The sequence below is a fragment of the Phaenicophaeus curvirostris genome, chromosome 11 (genome assembly GCF_032191515.1).
Source record: "Phaenicophaeus curvirostris isolate KB17595 chromosome 11, BPBGC_Pcur_1.0, whole genome shotgun sequence".
Classification (NCBI taxonomy): Eukaryota; Metazoa; Chordata; class Aves; order Cuculiformes; family Cuculidae; genus Phaenicophaeus; species Phaenicophaeus curvirostris.
In genome coordinates, this window is record NC_091402.1 from 22,156,624 (window position 1) to 22,179,730 (window position 23,107).

General features: G+C 45.8%; 1 protein-coding gene across 5 annotated transcripts in view; it reads left to right on the plus strand.

Annotated features, from left to right (window-relative positions):
* Positions 1-14,417, plus strand: part of MAPKAPK3 (MAPK activated protein kinase 3) — a 96,038-nt gene extending 81,621 nt beyond the window's left edge. For all 5 annotated transcript variants that reach the window (XM_069865875.1, XM_069865877.1, XM_069865874.1 and 2 more), the window contains 9 exons: positions 2,323-2,462; positions 3,292-3,356; positions 5,535-5,614; positions 6,233-6,359; positions 7,792-7,867; positions 8,029-8,153; positions 9,444-9,529; positions 11,409-11,489; positions 12,965-14,417. In XM_069865875.1, coding sequence (XP_069721976.1) covers positions 2,323-2,462; positions 3,292-3,356; positions 5,535-5,614; positions 6,233-6,359; positions 7,792-7,867; positions 8,029-8,153; positions 9,444-9,529; positions 11,409-11,489; positions 12,965-13,123 — 939 coding nt within the window. In that variant the 3' untranslated portion in view covers positions 13,124-14,417. The remainder of the gene's footprint in view (positions 1-2,322; positions 2,463-3,291; positions 3,357-5,534; positions 5,615-6,232; positions 6,360-7,791; positions 7,868-8,028; positions 8,154-9,443; positions 9,530-11,408; positions 11,490-12,964) is intronic.
* The last annotated feature ends 8,690 nt before the right edge of the window (positions 14,418-23,107 follow it).

Below are 23,107 nucleotides of genomic sequence, written 5' to 3' on the forward strand. Positions count from 1 at the left end.
TGTAAAAGCTCTTTTGAGAGTGAGAAGTCAATTCTGCGAAACCATTTTCATAAGCAGTCGGTACAAACATGAAAAACAAAGCTTCTGGAAACGCAAGGCTCACAGATTATAATGAGGTTCACATTAGTAAAGAGAAAGGTTGTGCCTAATTAGTAGCACAGGAGAGATGAGAAGGTTTTTGGAGCGTCCTGCTCAGAAGTGGCATTAATCCAGTGATATCTTAGCGGTAAACCCTGTAACACTTTTCTAAACAACCCAGTTAGTCCTGAGGGTGTTCGGGCTTCACTGATGCACATGTAATTTAATGAACTCTTAAGGAGCCCTCTAGGCAGCTGCCCAAACTGAGACGGGCAGAGGGGAAAATGCTGATGGACAGTCCTGCTGAGCTGGGCCACAGGGGCTGGGAAGGGAAAGCTGCTGAATGGGCTGATGGCTGAAAGGAGCAAAGCGACTGCGCTTGGACTCGCTAATGGGCTTTTTGTCCAAATTGGAGCCATCTCTTTCTTTAGGGAGTCATTTGTGTTGGAAATGAGGCTGTAGCCAGGCTGGAGCAGGAAGGAAGAGGCGGATGATCTCTAACGGGTGTGCTCTGGGTGCAGAACGGCAGCTGTAGAAGAAGTAGGTTGGCTGTGAGGGCATTGAACTCGGCATGAAAGCTTCTTCAGCTCCTCGCACCACTGAAAATCTGGTGTCTTGCTGGAGCCTTTGGAGCAGAGCTGAGGGGTGGTCACAGAGGCGAGGCTCGCTGCCCATCTGGCTAAGGAGCCAGCAGCCCTCCTGAGGCCGCTTGTCCCCTTCTGCAGCCTCTCTGTGCTCACAGAAATACAGAAACGTGAGCCTGGTGAGCCTGGCAGGGGAGCAGTTGTCACCCTTTTCCTGTTCCCAGCCTGGAAAAGAAGTGAAGCCCCTTAACTTCTGCCCAGTCGCTCCCGAGCTCTTCTCTGGCACTTCATAAAGTGTTACGAGCCTTTCCTACCATGTTACTGTGTCTGCTTTGCTGAAAGGGATGGTGAAGCATCCAAGTGTAAGCTTTTTTTTCCCAGTGATGCAAATTGTCTGTGTTGGAGTCAATAGAAACCAGGATTTGTCACTTCCTTCTTGTGTTGTGCCCTTTAAGCCCGTGTTTCCCTGCATTGAGAGGTGTCTGTGACACTACTGGTGCCTTCGTTTGGCAGCTGGATGGAAAAGCAATCTCGTTTTCCTGGGCTGATTCTCAGGTCCCTAATGACAGGTTACGTGTTAATACTTGTTTTCAGCCATTGCCCTGCAGTTGTTTTGCCTGGTGCCTGACAGCAAACCTGAGCAAGAGGAGCTTCACTTCTTGTTCGCCTGCTTGAAAACAGTTCCTCCCCTGCTGCTGTAGTCGTCCTTTTCTACGGTGAATAGGTCAGAGATGATGCTTGCTTCTTATTCTGTTCCAATGCATTTGACAATGCTTTCTGTAGCATCAGTTTTGTTGCTGCTCCATCATTACAATGATTACTATACAGCATAAAGTATCAAACTCGGATCACAGTCGTATTATGTAGGAACTGTCTAAAAGTGCAATAAAGAGAGTGTCTCTGTCACAAGGTGTTAGTGGTGTCTAGAGAGAGGAGGCAGAGAAGAGAAGGGATGATTCAGCACTGTGCTCCTGTTGCAGAGCCTGACACAGAGCTGTTCTTCAGGAGGGAAGGGACACATTTCTGGTGTGCGGGGTTGCAGGATCAGGAAAGATGAGCTCTTGCCTCCCTTCTAGAGATTAGCGCCTTTGAAATAAACCAGCCTTGCATGTGACAGAAAGAAGGTCATCTCGATAGCCAAAGGTCCCTTTCTGGGGTCAGGAATATGTGTCGTGTTTAAGCAGCACATTTGGAGTTAGTGAGAAGGTCTTATTGGTTTACATCTCACCGAGCTTCAAGGGTTTGCATTGCACCTATAGGTCTTTCCTGCCAGCAGCTGAGGGGCAGGCAGGAGCATGGTTGTCCTTAGCAGAGGGCTTCTCCCCTGTCTGCAAGTACTGCAATCAAGTAGGAAAAAGAATTTGCTGTTTCCCATGCTGAGGTGGGTGCGATAGGTCTGCCTGCATCTCTGATACCGAATCTCTTGTTGCTGCCACTCGAGGTCCTTCAGTTCCAAAGGACCAGGTGTTTCTGTAGCCCTCAATCTAGGAACCTGGACAGGCCAGAGATGGGGAAAGTCTTGTGATGGTCTGGGATCCTGTGGCTGGAGAAAGCGCCAAGAGTAGCCTTTGTCACCATCTTTGAGCTCAAACGCATGGAGGTGCCAGTTGAAAGCAGAATGGTGCTGCCTCACTGACGTTGCTCTCCTATTTCTTCACAGCTCCTCTATGACAACCCCAAAGCCCGTCAGGAAGTGGAATATCACTGGCGAGCATCAGGATGTCCCCACATTGTCCATGTCCTGGATGTTTATGAGAACATACATCATGGGAAGAGATGCCTCCTCATTGTCATGGAATGGTAGGGACCGGTGGCAGCACACCCAGCCCAGCCTGGCTCTTTGAGGGGGAGGGAGTGGGAGGAGGTCTTGGCGCAAGGGAGAGGTGGGGGAGCTTCTTCAGCAGCACCGTTTTTATTTGCACAGCAAGCCTTTTGCTGTCTTTGTGGAGCTGGCAGGGGAGTGTAGAGCTGCTCCAGGATCTCGTGCGATGGGAAAACGAGGAGCCTTAAACAGACAATACATTTTCCTTGTACTCCACGACAATTGTCTTCATTAAAGCATTGACTAATTAATACAATCTCGAAAGATATGTCTCTACAAATATGATGCGTTGTGCTGGTAATTGGCTTCCAATTTGAGATGTAAATCCTCTTATCTGACATGATTCTTTGTGCTACTATTTTGACTCTAACTTCTCCTCTCCTTGATCTGTAACACCACAGTTACTGTCTTCTTCTCTGGGGATAAATTAATAATCCTTTTCAGTATCTTTGCTTCCTTCCTTCTTTTTCTCTTCATTTCCAGCCCTTAGATAAACCAAGATTACTGTCAGCCCCCAGTGCCAGGCTGACTTCTCAGCTCTGTGTGCTGTGTTCCTTGTGTCAGGGTACGTTAAACTGAAAGCATTGGAATTCTGTGGTCTTGTTTAGTTTTCTGTTAATTCCATATCAGAGCACCTTTGAGCATTGATTCAAATGCATGTGATGTTTAGGAAGCATTGGCATAGGAGACCTGTGATGTCTTCTAATCCATTCCTGCCGTGGTTCTGTGGGATTATGTGGATGCACAGTCAGGTGTTAAATTGATCTTTTCTGCTCACATAACATGTTTTTTTCTGTGTTGTTTCAGCATGGAGGGAGGAGAGCTGTTCAGCAGGATCCAGGAGAGAGGAGATCAAGCTTTCACTGAGAGAGGTGAAAAACCATAAGTTGAATTTTAAACTTTGTAAAAGATTGCTTATCCCTTCCTCTGTCCCTTTGCTTCGTTCCCATATAGGAAGTTTTCTTTGATTTGACTTTTGTCTGTTATTTTGTTTTATTTTAATTTAATTTTCTGTCCAACTCTGTATTAAACAATTATTTGTAGGAGTTCCTGAAAATCAGAAATTACCAGAATTGGCCAAATTTAGGCACAGCTTGGAAGGTTTAGAGGAAAACTCTTCTTACAAGTCTGCTTGGCTTCTTCATTCCTGAGCCACCTCAGCCTCTGTTGCTCCAGTCCCTGGTCTGCCAGGCCAGCTCTAACCCGATCAATGCAGCTCCTGCTGGGACTTCTCTTCTGGCTGTCCCTCAGGCAGCGTCACTGTGCCCAGCTGGACTGTTAGGTGATGAATATAGCGAGCAAATCGCATTTGATGAAACAGCTCTTATTCAAGAGTTTTAAAATACTACTTGAAAGTCAATGTCATTAGCCACGCTGCAACCAGGCCTGCTCATCCCTAACAGGGACTGTGTGCGGGCTTAAAGACCCGCAATGAGTCAGTGACGGGGCTTGCGATGGAACAGCCTTGCCGTTTTTATTGCTTTTGCTGTTTATTTGCAGCGTTCTGCAGGTGAGCTTCACTCTGGTTCCCCTCGCCCGTTCCCAGCAGAAAAGAGCTTGTTTCCGCTCAGGAGTGGGAAGACTGTGTTTGTAACTGGCAAGGAAGCAAAATGGGTAGAAGAAGTAACCCAAGACTGTAAATTATCTGACTGTTTTAATTGTAAATTATTGTAAATTACACCCAAGATGGTAAATAATCTGACTGTTTTGCCAGTCTGTCACAGAGGACAGGTTTCTTCTGGTCCTATGTTTCCTCACCTGGGGTGAATCCTTTAAGTGGTTTGAGGCTCACGTAGGGGAAAAAAAGCATTTTCAGCAACTTCGTTAGTTCCTCTCTAAAATACAAGATTCCAGGGGGAAACTGCTTCTGTGATCATTAGTGACTCCACTCTGCTGAAAACATGATTTCTCAACATTAAATACCATCGTACCACACTCTAAATGCTTTCTCAGAATCATCTGGGAGCGTTAAACAAGAAAATCACCTTCATCCTTTCCTGAGATAAACGAGCCCTGCGCCTCTGGATTCCCCCATGTCACTGGCTGTTTATGGATCAGCCACAACTTCCCACTCGGAGCCAGGGGCTTGGGCTGGGCCGGGGCGGAGGAGGTTGTGCACGGTTTGATGAGTGTTTCTGCCTTCTGATCGTCCTTGCCTGCAGTTGTGTAACTTCAGTCTCAAGCCATGTGAGAAAGGATTGCAGGTCGCAGTACCAGATTTTCTGCCTTCTCTCTCACAACTACAGCTGAGGTTTCTACCTCTGCAGGAAACAGAGGATCAGGCTGAAGGTGCTGATCCCGTTTCCCTGTCGATGTAATAGAATGCTCACTCGGACCGATGGAAATGTTGCTCCTTCCTGCTCCAAAATCTTCCCCAGTGTAATTGGGCCCTTCCAGACTCACTGCTCTTGCAGGGCAGCTCACCCACAGCTAGAATTTCCCGCTGGGATTATGTCAAATTTCATAAATGTATTATTTCACAGGTGAGCTTTGCAGAGTGGAGATGTTGATTTTGTTTCTTGTGAGGAAAAACTTCTACAGGCAGTGAGGAATGAAGATGTGACCTGTCCTAAAATGACTATATAGTTATGTTGCTCTGTTTTCATAAAATCTTCTGTTCCCCCTGAACTAGTAGCTGAAAGTTGAAATTCTGTCTCAGGCAACCAAGGTTGTGTCCTGGACAATCGGGGGATCTGTCATGGTTGAGGCCCCTTTCTTCAGTCTTGCATGTTGCTTCTGTACCTGCTCTGCTCTTGCTGCTTTTCTGGTGAGGAAATGAGAGCACGAATTTACAAGCTCATATAAAGCTCTGAGTCTGAACGGTTCCGTTGCGGTGCCTGCTCAGGACGGGGGCTGAGCAGCCAGGGAATCGGGGGGTATGGTTGCCTGCAAAGCCAAAACGCAGCTGGTGGGGCTAATTTTAGGTTTTCTAGTCTTGCCGCTAGCCCTGTATTCCAGCAAGCTGTTTGTAAGTCATAAGCATTCCCAAGCATGTCCCTGAGTTACAGTGGGAATGTTAATGTGACCTTTCTCTAAAATTGTATTTGTAGAGGCCGCGGAGATAATGAGAGACATCGGAACAGCCATCCAGTATCTGCATTCAATGAACATTGCCCATAGAGATGTCAAGGTGAGGCCTAAAGGTGTCTGGGCAGTGAGAAAAGAGCATAAGGCAGACAAATAAATGGGCAGTGGTGGTTTAAATAGAACTGGGAGAACAATCAAGTGGTCAAAGTGTTTCTCTGCCACTGTGAGAAGGGATCTGTTCACATCTAGTTTCCAACTAGTTGAAGGTCAGAATATTCATGTGTGCTGACGCCTTCCAGTTGTGCACAGAATGCAGAAGAATCTGGTGACAGTCAGATGGTTAATTAAAGAGGTGCTGCCAAACTGCAATCCAGCTAATTAGCAAGAAAATAACGCTGCCTGAAGTGAACTTACGCTGCATGCTATACTTCTATAGGCAGTTTTTAGGCAGTTATTAGTGCTTTTCAGGATCATATGTGCCTAAAAAATCCCAAGTAAACCTCAAAGCCTCCTTCAGAAGCAGGAGAAGGACGGTGATCCTTAGTCTGAGTGAAAATGCTTCATGCTGGGAGGGAGCTTTCTGGCTGGTGTGCTGGGGCTGTGGGAGAAGTAAGACCCAGATGCTGGTGGTGATCCACATAAGGGGGAAGGATCTGACCTTTTATCTCCTTAGAGGATCTCTTCATTGCTCAGTTTATTCTTTCTCCTGATGATCTTACAGCCTGAAAACTTGCTTTACACGTCTAAAGAGAAGGACACTGTACTCAAACTCACAGACTTCGGCTTTGCCAAAGAAACCACTGTACAAAACGCGCTGCAGACCCCCTGTTACACTCCTTATTATGTGGGTAAGCAATTCAAGATGCATTTCTTTAGTGTTTGCCTGTTATCCCTCCCCTTGCAGCGTGCCCTGGACTGTAGGAATGGATGGGAATTCTGTTGTGGATGTAACGCAAAGAGGCAGCCTGCAGATTTAACCTGGCATCCAACCCAAACCTCATCTGCTTCCAGTATAGCTCAGTGCTCTCCTTTCTTCCTTGGTTGCAGAGGGAAGAGCCTTAGCAAGGGACGCAAATGAGGATCAAGGAGAGAGAACATGTTGCTTTTGATTACACTTGAATTAATCGTGATGTTTTCCCCAAATGATGCAATAACAGCCATCATTTGAACTCAGTTTCATGATTATTTGAATGTTTCCTTACAAAACTTCCTTTAGCTTAACCAATGCAATAACAACCCCAGGGAGAGTATTGCCTCGGTTGTAAAGCTTCTTAGGGCCGGCAAGGGGAGGAATTAGTAATAAAACACCAATGTGATCTAATCACAGCTGAATTTTGGCCTGCGTTTTGTCCAAAGCCAGAGCTGAGTGTAGTGGCTGCGCCAGCAGAGTGTCCTTTCTGCGCTGATTTTAGAGTATGTCCCCTTTGGTCTCTGGGTTCAGAGCCTTTCACCGTATGGGATGGCTGGAATTCCTTTGGAGGAAAAATGGCTTAATTTATTTGAAGAATTACTTCTTTTCTACGATGTAAGTTTTTATAGTTTTTTGTATTGGAAGATACTGTTGTTAATTGCTGGCAGAAAATTACAGTAGCGGTCTTTTTTCAGATGCGTTTTTCTGTATTTTTGTAGGCTGGGATTAGTGATAAAATGTTAAGGAATTTATACTTGTATATAACCAGGCTGACATTCCCCTTCTCAACACCCTCTTACAAACCAGCACGTATGTTTAGAGAATAATTTTCCCTACAAAATCAAGCTCCCTGCCAGTTCACCTGCCCCAGGGGAAAGCAATCCCCTCTAAATGGATCTCTCTATAATTTTATTGCTTACTGAAAAAATGTAATGCTCTGGAGGCCAAAGGAAAATGCATTGCTCTGTAGCTGCTGGAGCTAAACACATCCTGACCAGGTACCGATCAAATTTTATCACAGCTCAAGTAGGTCCTTTCTGTTCTGATTTCAGAACATATGCTCCTGCCTCGCTCAGCGCAGTGTCTCCCTGCACACATTTAGCTACAGCTCCTTCTGCTCCTCTGTAATCTTAGCACTCTCTTGAGCAGACACTAAGGTGAAGAGTAGGGCACTTTGCCAGCTCCATTCCTCCTTTTTAAAGCTACATTAGATGTGCTTAGGAGCTTGTCAATAGAAAACACTACCCAGTTCTTCCAGTGAGCTGCATTTTTTCCATTCCTCCCGTATTTGTTGAAGTGTGCTGCTGCTTATAAGGTGATGAAAGGATGTATCTGGTGCTCTGTTAATTTCTGGTTTTCATCTTCTTCAGCCCCAGAAGTCCTTGGTCCGGAGAAGTATGACAAATCGTGTGACATGTGGTCGTTGGGTGTCATCACATACATTCTGTAAGTGTTTGGGAAGAGGCCTGATGAATATTAAATCTACACTTAGAATTAATTAGTCATTGGGATCATGTAACCTGCAGGAGAACAGAAATTTATAGGGGAGTTTTTAAGAGGTGAATGGGCTTTCCTAGTTATAAGAGTTCTTTTGTCTGCTCTTGCAGCCTGTGTGGGTTTCCCCCATTCTACTCAAACACTGGTCAAGCCATTTCTCCAGGGATGAAGAGAAGAATTCGGATGGGACAATATGGGTTTCCCAATCCAGAGTGGGCAGAAGTCTCAGAGGAAGGTAACAGTGCTCAGTGCTGCTGATGAGTGTGTGCATGGGGTGCAGTGGTAGAGTGCTGACAAGAGACTGTTTCTAAACCCCATCTTAGATTTATTTCCCTTTTTTGTATGAATTAATTCTTTATAAGGTGATACAGAGAATAACTGGGAATTCCGACACTAGCCAGCAACCTAAGAACTACCGAAAGCAAATGACTACTGAAAACTTTCTTTCAAAATTCAGCTAGTGTTTGTGAATGCCGAGATTAAGGAAACAAAAGTCTTTAATCCTGAGAAAGGAGGCTGCCAGGACAGCGGCAATGGAAACTGAGTTGGAAGAAAGGCAAACTGTCTTAAGTACTCGTTCAGTCGTTGCCTTCCTTGGATGGGAAGTTTTCATGCTAGCTTTTTTGATGTGGGAATTTGCCAGCCACCACTTAAATCAAGGTCAACAATTTATTTGGTATTAGTCGTCGACCAGAAGCTGCTGCTGTTCAGCTGTGACCTGGATGGGCTCAAACCAGTGTCTGAAAGGTGGATGGGTTTGATTCCCCCTTATTCTGACAGTCTCATAAGCTGGAAGTCTTACCTGCCCATCATATTAGACAGAAAAGTGAGCAGCCTCTGGGCACAGCTTCTTCTAATCAGCCCTTTATATTGGCATTGTTAGCATCCTGTTATTATCTGCTGTTTAGCAGCATCAAATTATCATTGGATAATGCTGTGATCTTGTGACACTTTAATCCCCCCTTGGATCTCATGGTTGTGTGTGCAGCATGGGCTACTGAACATGAACATGGAAGATGTTCTACCTGTGGGTTGCCGATGCAATCCTTTTCTTTGACTGCGTTGTCCTTTTAGTTGTCCTTTTAGCAGGCTCTTACTTGTCAAAGAGAAATTTATTGTCTTCTGTTACCCCACAGCCTGTGCCCGTTCTTTTCTTCCATCATTTCTCAAAACTTACGCATTCGTGCAGCCCATAATACCAAGCTTCTCACTGTCTTTCAGCACCTGGCAGCTTTCTGTTCCTATGTTTCTCTTTGTCCCAAGTTCATGCTCTCACAACAGTTGGTTTGGTGATGTAGGCAGGTTAGGTGGAATCCTGATCCTTTGTCTTTCCTTCCTACCCCTCGTTTTGAATGTTTTCATGTTCTGCCTCTCTAAACTCAATAACACACACTGGCCTGAACACGGTAACAGCAGAAGGAAGGTGTTCGGAGTTACCTGTCTTCATTCACCGTGTTTTGTGTTCTTGAGGTTGTAATAGATACAGTAGTAGACTAAATCATGCCACATTGGTCCTGTTTTTCAGCCAAACAATTGATTCGCCAGTTACTGAAGACAGATCCGACAGAGAGGATGACAATTTCTCAGTTCATGAATCACCCTTGGATTAACGTGAGTTTCACATCTCTTTTACAAGGGAGCAGGATGAATTTTTACATGCAATACTTACGTGTAGCTCTGCACAGCACAGCAGGAGAAGGATGATGATTACTGTTAATAACTTAATTAGCCTACTGTGCCCTCTGCAGAGGGTCATCTGCCTGTAGAGCCACAGTTCTCGGTGTTAACAGGGGACACAAACACCCACGCTAGAGTCCTTGGAAGCAAAAGCTGAACGTATCTGCATCCTCGATGAGCAGGCAGCCACTGTTGCGCTGCAGCAGATGCATGTGTTGCTCTTTTCAAAAACAGAGAAATAAACTGTATGTACTTAATTCATTCGTGCAAGATTTAGAGAGCTATTATGAGTGGTCTTGGACACCGTTGTGCAGAGCTGGGTTAGTGTGAACACGGTCCTGTGCTTAGAGGGAATTCTCACTCCTGGCAGAGTTTGGAAATGCGGGAGGAGCAAGGGTCTTGGCTTCGTGCCCTGTAAGAGATTGCCAGATGGGGTGGTACTCAGAGCTATTAATGGTCCCAGTTCAGGTTTCATTCTATGACTTGATTGAATTCACTTTTCCTTAAAAAATACTTTTTGGGGGAAAAGGCAAAAAAGAGACTCTAATAATACAGTGGTGATTATTTCAAAGAAGAGACAAGAATCCCAGGAGTTCTCAGGCTCAGTTTCAGGATACCATCTCTGCTCTGCAGGTGTCGCTTAAAATAACAGATTATTCTTCTCACATTTGTGCCTAAGAGGACGCACTGGTCTTGTTCTTGCTGCCCAAAAATTCTCATCTGGGAACAGAATCAGTTGTAGAAGGCCATGTTCTGTCCTGGTGCTTTCTCCATCTGTGCTGATCCTCAGAAGAAGGGGCAGAAACTAATAGTCAGCATTTCTCTGCTGACTATTTGAAGGTCTGAAATTAGAATCACATAGAACTGATGAAGCAGATAGATGTCTTCATTTAGAGTTGCAAAAGCTGAGAAATTAGGGTTATGAAGGCTCTGCAGAACTGGAACAGAAAGTAGACGATGTTTCCATGTCTTAATCAACTAAAAATGTAGTCACTGATCAGAATAAATACCTGCAGCTTTTAGAAGGCCCAAGGAGGAGGTATTCCAGAAGTCAGCAGGTGACGTGGTTCACAGAACAAGTGCCTAATAGCTAAGGAAGAGTCCACCTACAGCGACACAAATTGCTTGAAATATGCATATAACCAATTAAAAAGGAGGAAATTAGAGACAAGGTCTATAGCCACTGCCGTGCCAGAGAGCTGTGCTAGGATCTTGCTCCTGGAAGAACGCTCTAGGAATGGCAGATCAGCATTTGATCTGCTGAAACTATTGTTCCCTTGAGGCAGAAGGAGAGAGAGGGAAAGACCCTCATGGTGAATGTCTGTCTTCTTCCTTCTCTTCTCCTAAATCCTGAAGTGGGAATGTGCATGGGGAGGTGCCTCACACGAGCAGTGGAGGAGGGGGTTTCTCTCTCCTCTGTCTTCCTTCTCTTACAACAAATCCTAAATGATAAAGGTCACATTAACCACTTTAAACCATTGGCTAATGAATAGTGAAATGATAGTTAAAATCTAAAATGTACATAAAAAAAATCCAACACAGGATCACTGGTTGGACTGGAGGGGAGCACAGGGAAAGGAACTCAGCACTGATTAATCTCTCCTTTTGTTCTTCAAAGACGTTCATGTGGGGACTGTAGTTCTTTCCTACCACACACGTGGATTAGCTTCTGGAGTGATTGGAAGCATGAATAATAAGGGCCACCAAAGGACGTTAGATAATGTTTTATGCCCTCCATACAGATAGGAAAGCAAGGACTCTCTTCCCAAATGTGGTGTTGCAGAACACTTCTGGTATTTTTCTCTTTTCTCAGAGGTCAATGGCGGTGCCACCAACTCCTCTTCATACCGCACGGGTCCTGCAAGAGGATAAAGACCACTGGGATGAAGTTAAAGTGAGTCAATCATAGTTCAGATTTCCTGAAGTCAAGTCAGCTAAGAGATTTACTGGGCTGTCTCTCTGCATGTGCTTATTTCCTTGGAAATTAGGGCTATTTTGAATACAACCAGTTTAAACAGAGGAGGCACAAACAGTCCTGGTTTGAACAGTAGGGTGTATGATAACTCTTTAAAAAAGAACGCTGTCTGAGCTTCATCTGACAGCCTTATGACTGTGCCAGGTATCAACAGAGATGATGTTCATGATCAAAGTTACTGTTGATGCTACCTGCTGAACCCCTGCGTGTAACTGCAGAGGGGAAGGGTCGAGGTTGAGGGAGCTTGAAGTTCATTGTAGTGAAGTGAAGAATATGATGAAAAGGGAGGGGGACATGGTGGGAGAGCTGGGCTGCATATTCTGGTTTTCAACTCCATTCTTCTGCTGTAAAACAACATTAAATAACCTGAGCCTTGTCTTGTTGTGACATTTGGCAGGCGGAGATAAAAGTGTTTCTGTCTCTTAAGGTAGCCAGGTGCCTCACCTACTGTTTGTGCTGATGACAGTTGAATTCTTCCTGCAAAGAGGAACTGTAGGGCGGGCTGAAAGTCGTTTGCAAGCTTTAACTCTTTCCTGCTGGCCTTTATCAGGCTGGCACGCCTTTACACTTAATTCTGAAAGTTTTGCATTTACAATGCTTGGCATTTTGGTAACTGCAAGGTGCTTGTGGTGTATGTCACTGATTACTGGTTTTATTTCGGCCACTGATGTGCAGTCTCAGTTGCTGAACTTTGAAATTATAGTGAAATTTCATAGGACCGAGGCAGCATTGGCCTCTTGAGTCAGAGAGCTCAGATATTTTCACTTAGCATTCTTCTTTTCCACGTTCCTGAGAACTACTTATGCTGTGCTTTGTGTAGGTCCCAGAGGTTTTCCCTTGGGCCACCAGCATTCCTGTAGTATTTAATCAGTTTTCCTTTCCTGAACTAAATGCCCAGACGCTCATTTGCTTAAGCAGATTTTTGCTCACAGCCTTATTAAAAAGTTTAAAATTTACCTGCTCTTAAATATTAATTCGAACTAAGAAGGTGTGTGAATTTGAAGCACAAACAACTTGGTGTGGGCTTTTCCGGTGGCTTGCTGCCTGCGTTTGGTAACGGAGCGAGGGGAGCAGCACTGAGACTGAGGTATAAGCAGCCAGGGCTCAGTAGCTGGTGAAGACCAGAGAGAAATGCTGGGCATGGGGACATGATGGGATTCAGCCAGCGGAGCGCGGTCCCGTGCGCTCACATGTGAAACACTGTGACTAGTTCCTCCTGGATGAGTCCACGAGCAGAACGAAGCCTTTAGTCATAGTCCAGTGCAGCAGGAAGAGCTCAGCGATAACTGGCTGCAGTGTGACAGAGGGTTCCTTTCTCATCTCGTGGCAGTAGCGAGGGGTGGCTGAGAGCTCTCTGCCTCTGGGCTTTCCATGAATTGATTTCTTTGTTTCAGGAGGAGATGACCAGCGCTTTGGCTACCATGAGGGTGGACTATGATCAGGTGAAAATCAAAGACTTGAAAACATCCAACAACCGCCTCCTGAACAAACGCCGTAAGAAGCAGAAGCAGGCAGGCACCTCTTCTGCAGCTCCGGGGTGCAATAACCAATGAGGAGGGAAGCTGCGGACATGTGGGTGGAGGGTAAAAATGCAAAGGAACAATTATAAATCAGTATGATCAACATAAACTGTACCACAAGGGCAACGAGACCATGGAGAAGCTGCCCTGCGAGGAGGGGGCAATGTCACTCACTGCTCTCTATACAAGTGGCATGGGTGCAGTTCTATTAGGAACACATCTGGGCCACATTTCATGTTAGAATTGGTAATAATATTTCCAAACTTACTTCCTATAATTACAGAATATCACCCAAACTGTAAACAGTTATTCCTCTTACAGGAAAAAGCATCCAGACATTTCTGTTTTCCTAAAATCTTCATATAGTCTCATGAAGAGTTGAGTTTGTCACAGGTTTTCATTTGATAACGATGTACCCATCGTGTTGTGTCTGTGCCACTGTCTGATCCCTCTCTCTCGATATTTTTAATTTAAATGGTACCTTATGTGAAGAGTTATAATAAGGATTTAATTAGTTGAAAGTATCCTGCAGAGAATATTGCTGTTCCTCTTGGATCCACAACCTCTAGGGCGTGCGGCCGGACGTGCAATCGTGTACAAGAAACTGCTCTGGAAGAGAGACTCCTGAAATCTGGGAAGAAGTGGCAAATGCACGTTCTCTGATTGGACCCCGGTGCCTGCCAGCATCATTTTGGTAACCAAATCCTGTCCCTAAGGTGTACTGGTCAGATTTTGGGCTGCTGGGGTTGGTTTGTTTCCTGGGGTCAGGCAGGAGGAGGATGCTCCTTTATTTGCAGTGTTTTGACAGTGCTTCTGGATCCAAAGATTTTCGCTACCCAACGGAGATTCACTTATAAGTACATCCACCCATTGTTTTTTTCCTATTCCAATTCTTGCTTTATGGGGTCCTGGCTTTGGTTTGCTCATTCGTTTTACTTCGTGATCAACCTTTTTCCTCTCACTGTGTTTTGGGTTTTTTTTAGTTGAGGTGAAGCAAATATTTGTGAAAGTATTATCAGGGTCTAGGATGAAAATGATGTGCTTCCAGTGGTGCAGGCAGAAGTTGCTTTGTGGTCGGCCCACAGACTGGTGTGTTAATAGGTTTGGAAGAAGCCAAAAAGGAAAACAAGGCTCCAGAGAGGGTCTGAATTGCCAAATCTGACTGCCATGTAGGTCTTGTTTTCACCAACAAAGATCACCTCGAGGCTTTGAACTTTGTCTGGGAAGCCCTGTGCCCATCTTCAGAGGGCTGGGTGACACCTCCGTTCTTCTTTGTGAACTGGTCCTAGGGTTTTATAAACTGATTTTAATAAATTGTGTGACAACATTCCTTCCTCCTGTCATCCCTGCTTGTGTGGAGATGTTCCAGAGTTTGCATTGCTTTGCGAGGTCCGTCTGTGCTGGCGGTGATGGGAAAAGGGAGAAGGAAAGTGTTTGATGATGCCCACATTCAAAAGCTACCCAACTTAAAGCACTTTTTAAGGTTACAAAGGTTTGGTTTTAAATATCAGTCTCTGCAAAGATGTGTTTTAAAATTGTTTTGTGTATGTCTGGGTATCTCTATGATTATAGTATGTCCTGTATATATTTATTTTATCCTATTACTCCTATGAAATATGCAGGTATTATTCCCTACCTGTAAATGCCCCATCCCTGGAGGGGTTCAAGGCCAAGTTGGACGGGGCTTTGAATCAACCTGATCCAGTGGGAGGTGTCCTTGCCCACGGCAGGGGTGGAACTGGTTGGGCTTTGAGGTCCCTTCCAGCCCAAACCGTTCTGTGATTCTGTGATACAAGGAATGAAGAGTTGTGATATGTTCAGGGTGCAGTGGTTGGGATTGGAGCCAGGTCCCGGTTTCTGTCCCTTCATGCAAATTTTTGAGGGTGCTATGTACATTGCTCCTACCTTCCCATCTCTGGTGCCTCATCAGGGTGACACATGCTCATGCTGCCCCCGTTAATGCAGTGACCTGTGGGTGTCATGGTGATGTCCTGGCTGCCTTGGGGACAGCAGTGGCGAAACTGTTGCAACCCATGTCTGTGCTTCCGTCTGGAGCCTGAGGACACCTCTCTGTTCCCAAGCAGTTTTCCATGAGGTTCTGTCAGGCACAGCTGGACCAGATTCCTTCCCATGGGATCCTGCTCTTTGCCGTACTGCAGTTTGGAAGCTGGAGGGATGGAGCTGATGCACGTGGGCACAGCATCTTCAGCTCTGGATCTGTGTGGCAGGACAAAGCCGTGTTGTTACAATTTGACTAACACTTCTTGCCTTCTGCCCTGCAGTGACAACCTCCAGGAATGCCGTAAGGCCCGGTGGGATCCTGAGGAATGCAGGCACGGAAGCGTGTGCAAGTATCGTACAGAGGGATTGCGTTTTTTATGCAAGAAAGGAGCTCCTTGGGAGCTGGGGAGCCGCTGGCATGCGGCATATGGACCCCCAGACTGTTTATGTGATGTGCAGCGTCCTGCTGGGGTGGCTCTCCCGGACTGAGTCCAGTGGGGGTGTGGGACTATGCTGGGGCTGAGGCTGCTGGCTGTCCCCTACTTAGCAGTGTCTGTGTGTCCGGCTGGCCCCACTGGGCAGTGGGGATGCCTGGGCAGTGTCTGCATGTCTGTCCAGCCCCAGCCATGCAGGGCAGGGGCTGCCCAGGCAGTGTCCGTGTGCTTGCCTGGGGCAGGGGGTGCCCAGGGTGTCCATTTGTCCGTCTGGCTGGCTGGCTCTGCAGCGCCGCCCGACGCCGCGTGCCCAGCTGCATCCCCGTGCTCCCCATCAGAGGTGCTGGGATCCAGCATCTCCTGAGCCCCTGCCCACTGGCATCCCGGGCTCCGTGTTCTGGTCCTGCTTTTGCCACAGCCTGTGGGTAGCACATGTGGTGCCCCTGTAGGAGTTTGGGATGAGATTCCCGATGTGGTTTGCAGGAGAGCTGATTTCCTGGCCGCCGCCTCTGCGATGCGCTCAGAGCGCCATAAAGGCCTCTGGGGTGGCAGTGGCCGAGCCTTGCCTCTCTCTCTCCAGCCGTACAGTACAATAGTCTCTTTAGAACCCGCTGCTTCGGATCCAGTTTTATGGGCTGGTTTGAGAAAGGACGGGCTATTATAGGGCTGGTTATGCATTTGCATATTCATCAGCCATATAGAGGAGGTAAAGAGCCGGGAAGGGAAAGAAGACATGAATGGGCAATACAGAAATGCTCAAAGGAGCACATAGATTAAAAGGTCTATTTGTATTTTACAGCAGAGGCTAAAAAAGAGCCGTGCACCATTCCCCACCCCCACTCCCTTTCACAGCGATCGCTTATGGGCCGCTGCCTCCCCTTGTCTCTCCGCACCGTTCTGCTCTTGCACACACGCTCTCCTCTCGCTGACTCACACGCGCTCTCTCCATCCGCTCTCTCCATCCGCCCTCTCCGTCCACGCACAAGTGTAGCAGCAGAATCCTCCTTGCCCGAGCCTGTGCTGCGTGCTCCCGCGCCTCTTTGACCACGTGCCGTGTGATCAACCTTTTTTTTGACGTGGTGCAGTTAAAAACTAACATTTCTGGTAAGCTCTTGCTCTGCTTGTGTGTGTTGCTGTTTGTCAGGGCCCAGCGTGCAGTCCTGGGGTTGCTTTTCCCTTAACACTTCACTGCCCGGAGTCAGGAGGCCCAATTAGGCAACTGCTGCTGACATGAGGGATAATGAGAATGCCTCAGACTCTGTTTGAGCTGATTTCCCGTCCTCTTTTCACTTCAGACTTCACTTCACCCATGGTTCAGACAAAGGCGCTTTTGAGAAAGGGAAGATTTAGTGAGGAGGAGAGAACTGAAGCTTTTAATTACTTGCACGTCATCTGAAGCACTTGTGCTGTTCTAAACCTGGGTTAAAGTTAGGGAAAGGGTGTTAATCTGTGCCCAGCTGCTTTGATAAGTTTGTATGCTCAGCTTAAGGCTGGAGCCGGCTTTGCTGTGCTTAAGGGAGGAAAATTTGTCCTTGAGGATGCGCCCCAGCCCTTTGACGCTCACTAAACAACCGCAGAGAAAGGGAGTGAAAATGGACAGGGGATGATTTTCCATGTGGGAGAACTCCTTTCTCCCACAGTACCTGTTTTGGAGGGGTTTTTGTGGAAACACCAGAGTTGTCTTTCTCCTAGGTTCCACTATTTCCCCTTCGCCTGGCTGCTCTCGGCAGTGGAGCTGCCATGGGGGAGCATGAGCTGACCTAATTCCCTTTCAGAGAGCCCAAACAAGATGAAGACAAGGAAGCAAACCTCGAAGACAGAGAACACATACTCAAAACCTCAAAGAAAGATATTGTTAAAAAATTCGTCCAAGCTTACAAGCAAGTTTACTTCAGGTACAAGTTTAAACACATCTAACACCTGGAAAATTGAGGTTAGAGCAATCCTAGATAATAATATTTACTGAAGAAATGTTTCCCTGAAATCTTTGTACTGAGTAAGAAAATGCTTTTTGAATATTAAATGTAGCTTTAAACTACAGTTGTTTTTTTAGTGTGTGCGGTTAGAAGAATTTAACAGAGCAGAGGGAGTAGAGATGGGGAATGAGATGCCCTGTTGAAGAGTAGGATAAGAAATGTCTGATGTATTCTACTCCAACTTACTTTTTTACTGCAAGTGCTACCACTGTAGAGACAAAGAAGGGTAGATCCAGCTGTGGATTGGTCTGTCTCACCACTGGAGCAGGAGCGGGTGGTCCTGCACTCTAGGGAAATAGGGAAGGTAGCCCTGTGGCTGTAGATGAACATCTCTATTGGGAAACCTGTAAGTGATGCCTAGTATTAAATGTATTTCAAAGTTTCCTGCCTGTGAATCTACCAGGTGCCAAGATCTCGTAGGTCTGCTCCAACTGCATAAAGGCACCATTGGGTGGATCTCCTTCATCGTCAGTGGGTCTCCTCATGCTAGCTGAGACTGCGAAAAGAAGCAATCACTGAGATGCACTGTAGCATTTTTAGCTTCCAGGAGCAAAAAAGAGAAAAAATTCAGCTTCCAAATAGCTGGAGGTGACAGGAAGGGCCAGCCTGTCTTTAATCTGGGGATGGATGGTGCTTGAAGATAGTGTTCGAGTATCTTGACCTTACTTCAATTCTGCTTCAAGGTCCAATGATAAAGATGTTTTAGCTGTGTGACTGGTAAGGTCCCTGTGGCTTTGACAGTGGGAGGTGTCCCTGCTCGTGGCAGGAGTTGGAACTGGATGAGCTTTAAGGTCCCTTTCAACCCAAACCAAACCATTCCATGACGCTATGGCCGTGGGCTGGGTTTTTTCCACTGTTAGCTGCTGAAAGGGACTTACTTGGTGTGTGCTTGCAAACCATTTAGCATTCTTGGTCCTGGGGCTGCAATGAAGCTGAATAATTCAAAAAAATGAAGAGTTACATCATTTTCTTCCATGTTAAGCTTCTAAATTTATTTCTGTTGAATTTTACCGCATTCGAGTTAATTACTGGCATTGCTAGTGTAACAACTGTTTCTTACTGCACCTTCTTTGTTAACAGCACACAGAAGTGCTCCTTTTTGGGAGCATGTCTTGTCTTTTTCTGTCTTAGGAGTTGTATTCTAGTTCTGAAATTAACTGGCATAGTTATTTTGCCTAATATTGTTCTCCTAAAACTTCCATGCTGATCCGTTTGGGAAACATGGAAGCTGTTCTCAAGAGCTTTCTTATTGCTTAGCTACTGAAACACCTGCTAAAGCTGAGCTCTTTAAAAAAAAACCTGAAAATTATTTAAATGCGAAAAAGAGTGGGCTGATCTGGAAAGAAACTTCTCAAAAGTCTAAAATTAGAATGGAATGTGTTAGAGGAGAAGTGCTGGTGGGGGAGGAGGACTAAGGGGTTTTTAAAATAAGAATGCTACGACTTGAGGAATGATGAAGGAAATTCTGGTTAGGATATTAACTGCTGCCCCAACCTAGAGCAGTCCCTGAGTTTGGAAGTAATTGTGTTTCCCTAAAGACAGATACTTATAGAATCATAGAATCACTTGGTTGGAAAAGACCTTAGAGATCATTGAGTCCAACCATCCCTGTCCACTCCTGAACCATCCCTGAGCACTTCATCTGCCTGGCTTTTAAATCTTCCCAGGGATGGGGACCCCACCACGGCCCTGGGCAGCCTCTGCCAGGGCCTGAGAACCCTTTCAGTGAGGAAAATTTTCTTGATGTCCAATCTGAACCTGCCCTGGTGCAACTTAAGACCATTCCCTCTCATCCTGTCACCTGTCACTTGAGAGAAGAGCCCAGCACCCACCTCACCACCAACAGAGACAGTTGTAGACAGTGATAAGATCTCCCCTCAGCCTCCTCCAGACTAAACAACCCCAGGTCCCTCAGCTGCCTCTCACAAGGCTTGTTCTCCAGCTCTGGAAAGCGTCATGCCACTGTCCTGGGTCATGGAACTGTTATTCCAGAATCTCTCGGTGCTGATTGCGCATTGCCTTGCTGAGAAATAACTGCTTAGAGCAGAGATGGTCTGATTCTCTTCCATTTAAATCTTTTGATTTTCTTCTCATTAATTTTGTTCAATTGATGATTGATTTTTGAAAGTCATGAGTACTTCCTTCAGAGAGACTTGACTGCAGTATTGCAGGTTCTTCTCTAAATATAAAAAGAAAAATTCCTATTGCAGTTTTTGCTGTAGGATATTTAAAATCTGAGGAGTAGGATGGAATTGAGTTTCCTGATTTAAAGTGACTCAGCTGAGTCTGCCTCCTTGTTTCGTAATAGGTTCTCTGCATCCAGCTCCAGCCTTGGCTGGCACTCATAGAACTATCACATGTTTTCTCCATTAATTTGTCATTCTGCACACAGTTAGGTTCTGAGCTGGTTCTCGAGGAGCCTGGAACAACTGTCTAGGAAGCATAAGTAGTTCCAGAAGTACACGGCTCTGTGTCATAAGGCAGCTGGTGCTATTGCTTGAAGGTTCTGTCATCTCAGCTTACAATAACCCTGTGCCTGGCTAACAGGAGCTCAGTAATAATAAGTGATTACTTTAGTTTGTTACTGTTGTTTGGTTTCGTAGCACATCTACAATCATACATTCACGCAAACATACGCATCAAGCCTTCTTCTCATAGCTTCGGTCTAATATAAAATGTTGTTTCATTTCTGTGTGAAACCTAAATGATGGTGGTAATCTGTACTAAGCAAATTCATTTTAAAGCATTTCTTTTAAGAAAAACTTTTCCTGAGATCGTGTGTTTGCCTTTGGAGCAGGGTTTGTTCCCAACTTCAGGCAATTATTTCCATTGACAATTTAAAAAGAAAGTTCCTATTTATTAAAAAGAAAGTTGATATTTCTGTGCTGTGTGACTGCATGTGTTGAAGTAATAATGTGGAAGGATTTAATTAGTCCAATCCAGGCACATGAAAACCTTGAGCTTGCTTGATTAGAGTTAACTGCTGCATATGTGAAAGGAGAAATCTAATTCAAAATTCTCTTAATCAGAATCATAGAATCATTTGGTTGGAAAAGACGTTTGAGATCATCGAGTCCACCTGTCCCTGTCCTCTACTGAACCATTCCTGAGCATCTCATCTGCCCGGCAGTGATGTCCAGGCTTTCTGTTCAGCCCAGGCAGCATGGACAACATGTTCTCATCTGGAAGGGCACAGCAGTTTCCACAAGTGCTTGAACACATTTTAGGCAGGCGCCTCTGTGTGACGACTGGCAGGGACAGCACCTCATGCGACCAGTTGTCTCCAAAGCAGAAATACAGCACTCGCATGATGGAGCCGTGTACAAGGTTCTGTCCCATTACACAGTGGAAGAAGGGAAAGAAATAATGAGGGACTGGCCAAGTGTTGAATTTCATGTTCCTTTGGACTGTATGTTTAGCTCAGGGGTTGAACATCAGCCCTCCTTGATATAGAAATTAATAGATTCTCTTTGAAAGCAGATCAGAGAGGAGCCTGCTTAGCCGTGCACCGGAGTGCAGAAGTGTAAATGTTAGACTAAATTCCAAAATCTGAGCGTATGTAGCAACAAAAGGGAAAGAGGTATAGAAAGCGCAGAAGCAGACATAGTGTCATCCTATATTTTGAAAATCATTTGTAGTAATCTGAAGGTTATTTAAATAATCTCTGTGGGCATTCGATAGTGGCTTTATTAAGAAACTGCAAAAATCCTGACCTTGAAAGTTGAAAGGGACTTATTAAACACCTTATGGTGTTGGAAGTAATAGTCATAAGGTTTAACTCTGTGTATACTTTTGAGAGAGGCCAGAAAACGTTGGTTCTGTGAATCCAAAAGGTGTTGGGACGAAGCGTGGGCTGCCCTGAGCGTTGGTTCAGCTGTGTCTGTCTCTGCAGCTGTAGGACTGCAAGGGAGAGTAAAACCCTTGATGGCACAAGTTAGACTTTGAATTCCAGTAATTCCTGCATCGGAGGGCAAAACTGAGGCGACGGTAATTTGTTTCTCATTTAGTCCTTCATCCTCTATCTTTATTCATGTCACTAGAGATAGGCTCACCCTGACAGCTCAGGGGCAGTAGGACGTTTCAGGCAGGCTGCCTGCCACGTTCATGATAAACGCTGAGCCCGATCCATGCGCTCAGGGTGAACTGTGGGGCTGGGAACATGTGCTGAGCTCCAGCGCAGTGCGTATAAGAGATCTCACCTTGTGCTGCTGGAGGTGGCTCTTGTGTCTGGCATCACAGCTCTTCCATGTTTCTCACACCCTTTAAAATGTTTCTTTAATAAGAAGGGTGTGCACAGACTCCCATGCTCTTCATTTTAACTCACATCTAAGTTCCTTTCCACTGTTTTCCTGCACTTTCTGTCCTGTTTGCGCTGTCATTGGGAGTGGACGCTCGAGATCACCCTCTGACCATGTCGTGTCATCACCACAGACCAGCAGCTATTGACAGAGAGGAGATAATGGCCCTTTGAACATCCCCAGTTAGGATAATTCTGGTTTTGAGCTCTTCATTCATTAGCAGAGCAGTAAACAGTGCAGGCGGAAGGCTGTGAAGCAGGGTATTTATTCACTTGTTTTCTAGCCTCCTCTCCGGATTAATGAAATGACTCAGAGGCAGTAATAACATGCTTGGAGGGGGAAAAAGAGGAATAACTGGAGGTGGGACATGTGAGGCCAAATCTTTCTGACAGGACACCCACATCTCACCGTACCTGCACATGTGATTTGATTCTCTGTTAATGTGAAGCAGGGATCGGTTTTAAAGATAGCCAAACCCCCCAGGGCGAAAGAATCATACGGGCATTTAAGAAGTGGAGGTTGATTTGGATCTGCGGGAAGGAAAAGACACTGCAATTGCTTGTAAAAGTCTTTGTGCAAAATTAGTTTTAAGTACTTTCCTGCCTTGTCCTCTCTGCCTCTTTGATAAAGAGATGTTCCTCACACAGATGTGTGATACCTGCTCTGTCTCTGCCTCTCTGTGCTGCCAAAGATGCTCTCTGTGCTTTTTCTGAGTTGCCCAGCCCATAATTGCGCTCAAGCCTTGACCAGTCTTATGGAATGGAGAAGGTAGAATGGTGAGACAACTCTGATTTCAGAGATACTGAATGACTTGGAAAGGTTACATGAATTTGGGGCAGAGAAGGAACATGAACGCAAGGCTGAATGTCACAGAGGCACTTTCAGTGCCAGACCGCCTTGGCCCTCTCTACTCTAACCTATCAAGGACCACTCAGAGACAGCTTGGTGAACATTTAGATAACATATCAGGAAGAAATGTTTTCCTGTGAGGGTGGGGAGGCCCTGGCCCAGGCTGCCCAGAGCAGCAGTGGTGGCTGCCCAATCCTTGGAGGGGTTCAAGGCCAGGCTGGATGGGGCTTGGAGCCCCTGATCCAGTGGGAGGTGTCCCTGCCCATGGCAGGGGTGGGACTGGATGGGCTTGGAGGTCCCTTCCAACCTAAACCACTCTATGATTCTATGATAATTCCTAGCTGTGTTATCTAAGGGAAATAATCTGTAGAATGCTGTCATAAAGGCCTGTTAGAGTATGGCTGGACATTAACACATGGAAACCTAAACCCCTTGGCCAGCTGCTGCTCTGAAAACTGC